The 11,260-nt window shown below is 49.4% G+C and overlaps 2 protein-coding genes across 3 annotated transcripts in view; one reads left to right on the plus strand and one right to left on the minus strand.

Moving 5' to 3' along the window:
• The first annotated feature begins 84 nt into the window (after positions 1 to 84).
• Positions 85 to 5,029, plus strand: Dazap2 (DAZ associated protein 2). Its single transcript, XM_031356035.1, has 4 exons — positions 85 to 230; positions 1,421 to 1,539; positions 2,019 to 2,264; positions 3,655 to 5,029. The coding sequence occupies exons 1-4, from the start codon at positions 218 to 220 to the stop codon at positions 3,781 to 3,783; spliced, it is 507 nt and encodes a 168-aa protein (XP_031211895.1). The 5' UTR covers positions 85 to 217; the 3' UTR covers positions 3,784 to 5,029.
• A 691-nt stretch (positions 5,030 to 5,720) lies between these two features.
• Smagp (small cell adhesion glycoprotein) overlaps positions 5,721 to 11,260 on the minus strand; it is a 15,409-nt gene continuing 9,869 nt past the window's right edge. For both annotated transcript variants that reach the window (XM_031356044.1, XM_031356051.1), the window contains exons 3-4: positions 6,964 to 7,044; positions 5,721 to 6,392 (exon numbers count right to left, since the gene is read on the minus strand). In XM_031356044.1, coding sequence (XP_031211904.1) covers positions 6,214 to 6,392; positions 6,964 to 7,044 — 260 coding nt within the window. In that variant the 3' untranslated portion in view covers positions 5,721 to 6,213. The remainder of the gene's footprint in view (positions 6,393 to 6,963; positions 7,045 to 11,260) is intronic.

An 11,260-nucleotide genomic window follows, 5' to 3' on the forward strand; every position in this document is an offset into this window, starting at 1 on the left:
GGGAGGGCGGGGCATCCGAGGAGGGAGGGGCGGCGAGCGCCCTTCGTGCAGCGACTGGCGGGCCTGCGAGGGGGCGGGGTTTCCGGCGGCAGTGCACTCGGGCAACGACTGACGCAGAGTGGACGAACGTCACGTGACACGGAAGTGATTCCGAACAGGAAGAGGACGAGAAAAATAACCGTCCGCGACGCCGAGTGGAAGCGGACTCAGAGCCACCATGAACAGCAAAGGCAAGGCCGAGGAGCGGCGGGGGCCGTCGGGGAGGCGGGCGGGCTCGGGTCGAGCGGGCCCGGGGGCGACGGGCTCGGGGCGGTCTGTGCCGCCCTCCTCAGCGGGCCGCCCCTGACGCGGCCGCCCCTCCCCCCCCCACCGCAGCCGCTCGGCCCCGGCTCGCCCCGGCCCTGTCCCAGCCCCCGGCCCGGCCCCGGCCCGGCCCCGTAAGCTCTGTGGCGCAGTTTGGAGCCGCGGGCTCCTGTGTGTGGGGTGGCGGGGGTGTCTGTGAGGGACACCCGCTGCAGCGAATGGGGAGGTAGAGCAGGGATCTGGGCAGGCCAATGGAGGGCCGGCAGAGGCGGGGCGCCGCGCCTCGGAACACCGGGCCGCGGCCGGCCTTAACCAGTGCGGTGCCGGCCCCGGCCCGGGCTCCGCCGCAGCGCCCCGGCCCCGAGGGCCCGTTCCCGCCTGCCTTGGGCTCCTCGCGCCTCCTCCTCGGGGCCGGGGCCGGTGGCCGTCCCTGTGCGTGGCCTAATGTTTGTCAGAACGTGGTCGCGTCCCCACCCCACCCCCAGCCGCCCTTCTCATGGCTAACTTCCACTCACTCTCTGGAAGTCGACCTTGAGTAGGAACCCGGGAGGTAAACGCGCAGAACCGCGGCTTCCACGGAGTCTGGGCTGGGTACAGCCCAGAGCAGACGTCCCCTGAGACGCCAGCAGTCCAGACCCTGGGACCGGGTCCTCAGACCTGTCCTCTGCTTGGGAGGGAACATGGCCAAGTTAGACTGGATTCGGCCGCCATCCTTCAGTATGCTCGCGGGCACAGCGCCTTCCTTCCGCTGTGACAATCCTGATTTTCCTGGCTCTGAGGCATAAGGCTCTGTGTGGCAATCTGTTTGCAGCTCCTCTGCTTGGTGGCTCCCACCAGGTTAACTACCCTATGCACCTTGCCCCACTTGGTAGCTCTGTTTACAAACTTGGTTTTATTACTTTGAGTGTGCTTGCCTCAGCCAGTGTCTATGGAAGTGTCTGTGAATGTGAACACAGAAGCTAGAGTTGAAAGGAGGTTGTGTCATATGTGGGTGCTGGGAATAGAGCAGGGTCCTCAGGAAGAGCAGCACTTTGTCTTAACCACTGAACATCTTTCCTGTTTGCCACCCCCCCCCTCCAATTTGATAGACAACATCTCTCCCCCTTTCGAATTCCAGGTCAATATCCAACACAGCCTACCTACCCTGTGCAACCTCCTGGGAATCCAGTATATCCTCAGGCTTTACATCTTCCTCAGGCTCCACCCTATACTGATGCTCCACCTGCCTACTCAGAGGTACTGTAGTTGGCTAGACTTTTAACTAGTTGAGAACACTCTTTGACCCCCTAGATAAGTCTTCAAATCCGACTTAACAAGCAGAAGGATGCTCTGTGAGTCATCTAAAACATAGGTTGAAATTACCATTGGAATTGAATGCATTATCTGATTATGTTATTTGACACATGCTGAGTTTGGGTCCCTTGAGCCCAACAGTAGCTGTGGACGAAAATGTCCCAGAAGACTGTGTGCCAGTGTGTAATCTGCACACACAAGAACTAAGAATGAGCTGGGTGGTGGCGCATGCCTTTAATCCCAGCACTTGGGAGGCAGAGACAGGCTTCAAGGCCAGCCTGGTCTACAGAGTGAATTCCAGGACAGCCAGGGCTACACAGAGAAACCCTGTCTCGAGCCCCACCCCCACCCCCCATAAGAAAGAGATTTCAAATAGGAATGTCACAAAAATAATGTTTTGCTTTCTCTTCTGCTTCTTTTAGCTCTATCGTCCAAGCTTTGTTCATCCGGGGGCTGCCACAGTCCCTACCATGTCAGCTGCATTTCCTGGCGCCTCATTGTATCTGCCTATGGCGCAGTCTGTGGCTGTTGGGCCTTTAGGCTCCACAATCCCCATGGCTTATTATCCAGTTGGTCCCATCTATCCACCTGGTTCAGCAGTGCTGGTGGAAGGAGGGTATGATGCAGGTGCCAGATTTGGAGCAGGCGCCACCGCTGGCAACATTCCTGTGAGTATGCATAACCAGGATTAATGCGTAATCAGCCCTTGTATACTTGAACAGTCTGAAGTGACTTCATATTCATTCTCCAACCATCCCTGGGTAGTAGTGGTCAGGGTTGGCACAGCTGCTGCCCTCTGAGCAGAAATGTAGCTGAGCCAGTCAGGGCATTGGACACGGTCTTCGGTTTTAAAGTTAATCAGATTGATTTGTTTTCTTGTCTTATTAAAATACTAGTAGCTAGCCAGGGGATAGTGGCATCCGCCTTTGATCCTAGTACTTAGGGGCAGAGACAGGGGACCTCTAGTCTGAGGCCAGCCTGGTCTACAGAGTGAGTTCCAAGACAGTCAGGGCCACACAGAGAAACCTTGTCTATACATTTAAAAAGACTGCTAGCTTCTTTTTCAGTTGTTCGGGCACAGTGAACTGGTCCAGGGGTGCTGCTTGCGGAGTTCATAAGTATTTAATATTTGCTGTGAGGGAGGAATGTACTAGGAACCCAGGTGATGAAGAAAGTAGAATGCACAGTCCCTAGTAAGTGGCTTGTAATTTCCAGGTCCTCCTGCTCAGTGATACTGTGTATGGGGTTCTAGCAAAGGCTATCTTCTCAGATGTTGCATTCTAGAGTGAGATGGGAATGGTATCATTATTGGCTTTTAACAGTGTTGTATGTTAGCCTGGCAGTGGTAGCGCACGCCTTTAATCCCAGCACTTGGGAGGCAGAGGCAGGCGGATTTCTGAGTTTGAGGCCAGCCTGGTCTACAGAGTGAGTTCCAGGACAGCTAGACAGCTAGAGCTACACAGAGAAACCCTGTCTCGGGGAAAAAACAGTGTTGTATGTTAAAAATCTGGAGTTGCTGGAGATGTAGCCCAGTGGTAGAGCATTTGCTTAGCATGTACAAAGGGCTTTCTGCCTCCCTGGTAAATAAAACCCTACATCCTCAAGAGATCCTGTGGGGTGGGAGTGGCTCTCCCCTGAGAAGGATGGGATCTGGTATTCACAGGCTGCATCTTAGAGCTAGAACACGTTAGGTGAATGACAGATTTCCTTTCCTCTTTGTGTCCTGTATTCAGAGAGGGTAGGCTTCCTCTAGAACTTAGGCTGTTGCAGACTTAGCTCCTTAAAATGCTGGTTGCTTGGTATTAGTACATGTTATAATCTTAACAGTGGGAAGACTGAGGCAGGAGACTTCCTTTTGAGTTTAATGTCACCCTGGGCTACATAGCATGAATCAGTCAAGTGAGAGTTACTCATTGAGACTCTGGGTTGACCCACCCCACTGCCTCACTGCCTGCAGAAAAGAAAGTTACTAGTTGGCACATTGCCACCTTCTTAGGCAGCATCTGCTTCCCCTGTGTTCTTCCCCTGTGCCCACTGTACCTTGTCCTTTCCTTCTAGCCTCCACCTCCTGGATGCCCTCCCAATGCTGCTCAGCTCGCAGTCATGCAGGGAGCCAACGTCCTTGTAACTCAGCGCAAGGGGAACTTCTTCATGGGTGGCTCAGATGGCGGCTACACCATTTGGTGAGGAGCCATGGCACTCCTGTGCCGGGGAAGACATCACACACCTTCAGCACTTCTCACGATGTAACTGCTTTAGTCATATTAACCTGAAGTTGCAGTTTAGACACATGTTTTTGGGGTGTCTTTCTGGTGTCCAAACTTTGAGGCACTTTTCAAATTTAATAAGGAACCATGTAAGGGTAGCAGTCCCTCCCTAAAGCATTCTCGGGTAGGGAGGTGTCCATTCTTCAAATGAATGTGAGTGAAGCAGCCCAAGGCTCTTCCTTAATTCCTCTGGAGTGATGCTGTGCCATGCTGGTCTCTGCTTCTAGTAATAAAACATCAAATTAGGTTCGGAGGGAACTTTGATCTTCCTAAGAATTAAAGTTGCCAAATTATTCTGATTGGTCTTTAATCTCCTTAGGTCTTTGATTTATCTTACTTGTTAAATGAAACGCATTAGCTGTCTGCCTTTTCTTTCCCATCCTCTGCCCCGCCTGCCCTCCACCCCTCCCATTGATGTCCATGGAATCAGTGGTGCAGGACCGAAAGCCAGTCAGACTCAGCCCCTTGTCTCCCTGCACCTGTCCCACTTGACATTTTTTTAATTCATCTTTCATAAGGATCCTCTGAAGCCCCATGTGTCCGGAGCACAGACTCCATTTCTTTGGGTTTTGTAAATCTCCAGGCAAGGTGAAGGGTCCCTTAGGGACTCGCTCATAAACCATCTCTGCATCACCACGAACCCAGACTAGCTGTGGTGCCAGAAACCTGAACTTAAACAGCAGTTCTCAGTGCAAACTGTCCTAGGAAAATTAAAAATGACAGGCAGGGAAGAAGCTGCATATCAAAAGCTTGGCTTTAAAGCCTAATTAAGGGAGTTTAGATAAAAAACTAACTATTGCTTCCGAGGGCCACCTGCAGCCACTCCCAGGAGTTTCCTGAGGTGTGTTAGGGTCACGTGAATGCCTCACTATGACTTGACAGAGTCCAGTGAGATCTCATTAGGATTAATATTTCAGGGATCCTTAATATTTTGATTTGTTTTCTGAGATTGGATTTTATTTTATTTTATCTGATATTTCAGTTCATCTAAATCTTGTGTTCTGTACATGTGATGTTTGACTGTACCATCGACTGTTATGGAAGTTCAGCGTTGTATGTCTCTCTACACTGTGGTGCACTTAACTTGTGGATTTTTTATACTAAAAATGTAGAATAAAGACTATTTTGAAGATTTGAATAAAGTGATGAAGTTGCATTACACCTCACTCCAGCATTCTTTACTTAGCATGTGCTCATGTGGCTTCCTTCATATGTCAGGTCTTTTACACCCACCCAGAAATCAGTTTGTGTTCCCATTGCTGTTTCTTTATTACGTCTTTGAAGTAAATGCTAGTGTGTCAGGCTAGGCTTGACTGCTCTCATGAGGTCCAGCAGACATGATTCTGGACTCATGATGCTGGTGGTGGTGGCCCGCACACTGCTGTAATCCAGTACTCAGGAGGCAGAGGCAAGCAGATCTGTGAGTTAAGAGGCCAGCCTGGTCTACAGAGCTAGTTCCAGGACAACCAGGGCTACACAGAGGAAACCCTGTCTCAAAGGTAAAAAAAAGAAAAGAGCTTTACAGATGGGATCGAATGCCAGGTCTTTCTTGGCTCTGTCTATATGTACACACAGGGATCTGGGAGATTGCGGCCCTTGCCAGGATTAAGAGCAAACCCACTTACTAACAGCAGTTCTCAGTGCAAACTGTCCTAGGAAAATTAAAAATGACAGGCAGGGAAGAAGCTGCATATCAAAAGCTTGGCTTTTGTGTTCCTGGCGATGTCTGTTTGGGACAAACCTCCTGGGTTGTCCTCATTTCCAGCTCCTGAATAGTTCTGAGAACTGTAGAACTTCCATTACAAATTCTTATTGAGACAACACATGCAGAAGAGTTAAATAAGCAAGAGAAAATGCTGTAAAAAGCTTAAGGAAAACAAGGAAAAATAAGTTTAATTTGGATAAAAACAGTGTTTGAGGTTTGATGGGGGAACAGTGGGGCTCAGATCAAACAAAGGCAGTAACATTCTCAGAATTATCTCCCCGGCCTGACCCCTGCCTGTGGTGTCCAGCCTCCTGGGGCTGGATAGCTACACTGGGGCTATTGCTAGTCAACTAGGGAGGGGACAATGGACCAGCCTGTGACCTCACTTCCAACTCAGGCATGGCCCCACTTTGTTGGCCGGTTGTGAGCACTGTCCTTACCAAGGCCTAGTGTCTTAGCAGCTTTCTCCGTGTCTCTGGACCCTGGAATTGGTGATGCTGGTACTGGGGGCCATGTCCTGGGAGGTGAGTGGATGTGCCTGTATCACTCAGTGCCACTCACTGGCTTTAGAGCAAACGTTCCCTAACTACAGAGGCAGTGTCTTAGTGTTGGAACCAGGAATTGGCCCCTCCAACCTGGGGATCACTAGATGAAGTACTCTTCCTTCTCTCTGCCCTTGGCTGAGTCAGTCTCCATCTGGAGGATGGCGCTGGGCTCCCCTTCTGCAGGCTCATAGGTGACGTAGCTGCCTTTGTTCTTGTACAGGTAAAAGAAGATCAGGGTCACCACTGAGAGCAGGGTAAGGAACACCACGGTGATAACAACTTGGAAGGGAGAGAGAGACATGTTTTAGTATTTTACGGGGCCATCTGAATTAGGTCATCACTTCCTAGTGGGGTGCCCCTCAAACACAGCTTGTCCAGGGCACAGCATCCAGAGGCTCTTGGTACTTATCTATAGACATGCTGTTTTGATTTATGACAAAATTCAACTTCCTCCCAAACTAGTTTCTGATGATCATGCTAGAAACCAGGAGGGGAATAAATAGCTCATGCCAACAGGAAGGGTGTTTTAAATACATAGCTTCCTGAGAGCCTCTCTGGTTCTCCCCGCTCTTCCTCACCCACTCAACAAGCCACATATACCCTCCTCCCAACCCACACACCCCAGCTGAGCGGCCACATGCACCAGTGCCTGTGCACGGTCACTCCCAGCCTATCACTCATGGTCCTTTCCTCTGCGTCTTTTACAGCTCTGCATGTGTCAGACCTACATGCCAGAATGAACCCAGTTACCCCAAGGTGGTTTTTTTCTGTATGGGGAAATTCTTAGCTGTCTCTGGAGCAAGAGGTCTCAGCTCTGAGACCCCTTGAATTGGTACACTGGCTTTGTTACCTGCAATGAGCGCTGTGCTGGCCTCTTCGGCTTGTGGGGACAGGGTCTCAGGGGCCTGAAAATCCGGTGTGGTCATCAATTCTGGGAAGTTGAGGAAGGGGGAAAGGAAAGGGTCAGTGAACCCTTTGACTTTGGCATTTTGTCACTACACCATCTTGGAGAGTGGCTCAATGGTTAGAGCACAGGCTAGTACTCTTCCTGAGTACCCAGATTTTATCTCCAGCACCCACATGGTGGCTGTTCATAATTTGTAACTCCAGTTTGAGAGGATCTGATGTCCACCAGGTACACATGTACACAAAGACACATGCAGGGAAAACACTCATATTCATAAAATACAGATAGAAATTCATTGACTAGTGTTTACAGGAACTCCAAGCAGAAAATCCTGGAAATCAGATGAAAGCAAACTATTTGCAAAAGACAACATTTTTATAAATTTCCCTCTGCCCAATACAATGGTTAAAAATAGGGGCTTGGGCCGGGCAGTGGTAGCACACACCTTTAATCCCAGCACTTGGGAGGCAGAAACAGGCGGATATCTGAGTTTGAGGCCAGCCTGGTCTACAGAGTTCCAGGACAGCCAGGGCTATACAGATAAACCTTGTCTTGAAAATAATAATAATAATAAAAGGGTAGTGATAAACACCTTTATTCCTAGCACTTGGGAGGCAGAGGCAGATCTGAGTTCAAGGCCACCCTGGCTATAGAATGAGTTCCAGGACAACCAGATCCACTTAGTGAGACCTTGTTTCAAAAAACAACTAAATAAAAGTTTGGCTTGGGGGTGGTGGCATATGCCTTTAATCCCAGCATTCAGGAGGCAGAGGCAGGTAGATTTCAGAGTTCAAGACCAGCCTAGTCTATATAGAGAGTTCCAGGCTAGCCAGGGATATAGAATGAGACTACATATTTATAAAAACAGGCAAGGGGTTTAGTTTTTGCTAGGTGTGGTGACATGTCTATAATCCCCGAGAAAGATTGTTCAAGGTCCTCCTGTACTATATAGAGTTCCAGGCTAGCCTGAGCTGTACAGGGAGATCCTGTCTCATGCAAATAAAATAACAGAGGCTTTCGAGCCTGAACTGACTGACTTTCAAATATGATCCCGGTCCTTTACCAGCTGTGCGCCCTTGGATAAGGAGGAATCACCAAGCCCACCTGCATCGGTCACTTCAGAAGCTGATGGGAGGTGACAATATCTAGTTGTAGGGCTGTGCCCGTGACAGGAGGATTATAGCACTGTGAGGGGCACACTGAGTGCAGAGAGCGAGCGAGCGAGTAAGCGAGAGTCAGAGAGACAGAGAGAGAGACAGAATTGATGTGTGTGTGTCACAGTCCTCAGGAGCTGGAGGTATGGGTGTACAATGAGTTCCAGCCAGGCTGGAGAGAGACCCTATCTCAAAAGAAAATAAAACCACACAGAGGGGCCTGGAGAGATGGCTCAGCGGCTAAGAGCACTGACTGTTCTTCCAAAGGTCCTGGTCCTGAGTTCAAATCCCAACAACCACATGCTGGCTCACAACCATCTGTAATAAGATGACTGCCTCTTCTGGTGTGTCTGAAGACAGCTACAGTGCACTGACATATAATAAATAAATCTTCAAAAAAAACAAAAACAAAAACAAAACCACACCGGGGTCGGGGCAGACAGGGGAGGGAGCAAAGGAGGGAGAGGCAGAGAACAAACAGGGAGGGGGAGATGAGAAGGGCATAAGTGAAACTGTCAGCACTGTGGCCCACGTGCTTTGCCAGGAGCTGTGCTAGACAGGCTGGGGACAGAGCAGAGCAGGACCAGCTTCACAGGGCTCACCCTACCATGCCTCATAGGTCTGAGCACCCCAGGATCAGAAAGACAGCAGAGGGGATTGGTTGGTGTTTCTGCCAGGGGTGACTTCCATGGACGCCATATTTGAGTGGTACTAGACTGGGACTGGAAAGGCTATTCTCAGCAGAGCAGACAACACAAAGAACACAAGGAACACAAGAACACGGATGTGGCACCAGTGCACATGGATGACGTGACATCAGTTGCTGTGAGCTGGGGCAAAAGGGGGTCAAGAGTGAGGGGTCTTTTTCACAGAGAACAAGAACCTCGTGAATTATCCTTGTTCACATAACAGAAAAAGCAGAGATGGGCTGTCAGGAATGCTTTCCAGTATCAAGGCCAGCCCAACCCTTTTTTATTTGGGTGTGGGGGTGGTATGGAGTGAGAGGGGGGTCTCTGCAAAGCCCTGGCTGTCCTGGAACTCACTATGTGGACTAGGCTGACCTTGAATTCACAGAGAACCACCTGCCCCTGCCCCTGCCTCCCGAGAGCTGGGACTGATTTGTGAGGTCAAGTTATGATAGCTTGAGGGAGCTGGCTCTCTCCTACCAAGGGGCTCCAGGAGACTTAGCTCAGCTCATTAGACAGCAATGCTCAGTCACCCGATGGCCCATTCACACCTGCTTTTCATGTGAATTATTAAACCAACATTGCAGGGCTAGTGTGTAAATAACGTGGGCGAACACCCAAAGAGCTAGGATGTAGCTCATTTGTAGGTGTGTGTGTGGTGTGTGTGAGAGTGTGTCAGACAATGTGTGTGGTGTGTGTGAGGGTGTATATGGTACTGTGTGTATGTGAGTATAGGGAGATATATGTGTGAGTGTATATAAGTGTGTGTGATGTATGTGTATGTGAGTACAGGGAAATGTATGTGTGAGTGAGTGTATGTGAGTACAGGGAAATGTATGTGTGAGTGTGTGGTGTGTATGTGTATATGCAAGTATGAGAAGATGCATGTGTTAGTGTGCATGTGTGTGTATGTGTGAGTACATGTATGTATGAATATGTGTATACATGTGTATGAGTATGTATATGTGTGAATGTGTGTGCATACATGTATGTGCATGTGTATGTATGTGTGAGTACGTGTATATGTGAATGTGTTTGTATATATGTGTGCACATGTGTGAGTGTGTATGTGTGAGTATGAGTTTGTGTGAATGTGTGTGGAGAACTGCTGCTCTTGCAGAGGACTGGGTCTGGTTCCCAGCACCCATGTTGGATGGCTCACAATTTCCTATAACTCCAACTTCAGGGGATCCAGCACTTTACTCTAGTCACATACTCACATATATGTGTGTGCATGTGTAAGTGTGTATGTGTATGTGTGAATATGTGTATGTGTAAGTACGTGTATGTGTGAATGTGTTTGTATATATGTGTGCGCATGTGTGAGTGTGTATGTGTGAGTATGAGTTTGTGTGAATGTGTGTGGAGAACTGCTGCTCTTGCAGAGGACTGGGTCTGGTTTGCAGCACCCATGTTGGATGGCTCACAATTTCCTGTAACTCCAACTTCAGGAGATCCAGCACTCCAGTCTCTACAGACACAATGCACACACATGAAAATCAGATGTTAATAGTGTTACTTAAATGATGAGGGCCAGCAAGATAGCTGGCAGGAACAAGCACTTGCTGTGTGAGCCTGGTGGCCCGAGTTCAGACCCGACAGTGACTTTGAACTTGTGACTTTCCAGCCTCCACGTCTGGAGGGCTGTGACTGCTGGCAGGCACCCTATGCTGGTTTTAAGTGGTGCCAGGGATCAAACTCAGGGCTCTGTCCACACTAAGTACCAAACCCTGCCAGCTCAAGGCGTCCATGCCCAGACATAGGTTTTTAATTATTTTTGTTTTTTGAAACACGGTTTCTCTGTGTAGCCCTGGCTTCCTGGAACTCGCACTGTAGACCAGGCTGGCCTCGAACTCACAGAAATCCACCTGCCTCTGCCTCCAGGTACTGAGAATAAAGATATGTGTCACCATGCCCAGCTTAAACTTATTTTTTTGCTAAAAATTTATTTAGAGATAGGGTCTCACTCTGTAGTTGTGGCAGGCCTCAAACTCCCTCCTGAAGTGCTCGGATTAAAGGTGTGAGCCACCATGACTGACAGACTTTGTTTTGATGAAAATGGTTTCTATAGAGAGGCAGAGGCAGGTGGATCCCTCAAACTCAAGGCCTAATCCACAGCCAAGGCTACAAAGAGCTACCAAGTCTCAAATAACAAAACAAAAACAGAGAAGTGAGAACAGTAAGTCAAGGACCCGCCCACCTGACCTGGACTCGGGGTTCAGGCCTCCTCAGTGTTTTTATGGAGGTTGTTACTGTGTTTATGTGTTTATGTGGAGTCTGATTATAAAGGTCCAGAAGTTGTTCCTGGTTTGCCCTCGCTCCTGTGGCATGGTCTGCCCATTCCTGCTTTTCCTGTAAGTCCTCTCGTTTTCAGTGTGATTTCAAAACATGAGTCATTTA

This window comes from Mastomys coucha, unplaced genomic scaffold (genome assembly GCF_008632895.1).
Source record: "Mastomys coucha isolate ucsf_1 unplaced genomic scaffold, UCSF_Mcou_1 pScaffold11, whole genome shotgun sequence".
NCBI classification, from domain to species: domain Eukaryota; kingdom Metazoa; phylum Chordata; class Mammalia; order Rodentia; family Muridae; genus Mastomys; species Mastomys coucha.

What these genes read in the sequence shown, in the direction of transcription:
- Dazap2 (XM_031356035.1), top strand. An exon ending in CTCCACCTGCCTACTCAGAG is followed by an intron (nt 1,540 to 2,018) that starts GTACTGTAGTTG and finishes TGCTTCTTTTAG; the next exon opens with CTCTATCGTCCAAGCTTTGT. An exon ending in CCACCGCTGGCAACATTCCT is followed by an intron (nt 2,265 to 3,654) that starts GTGAGTATGCAT and finishes CTTTCCTTCTAG; the next exon opens with CCTCCACCTCCTGGATGCCC.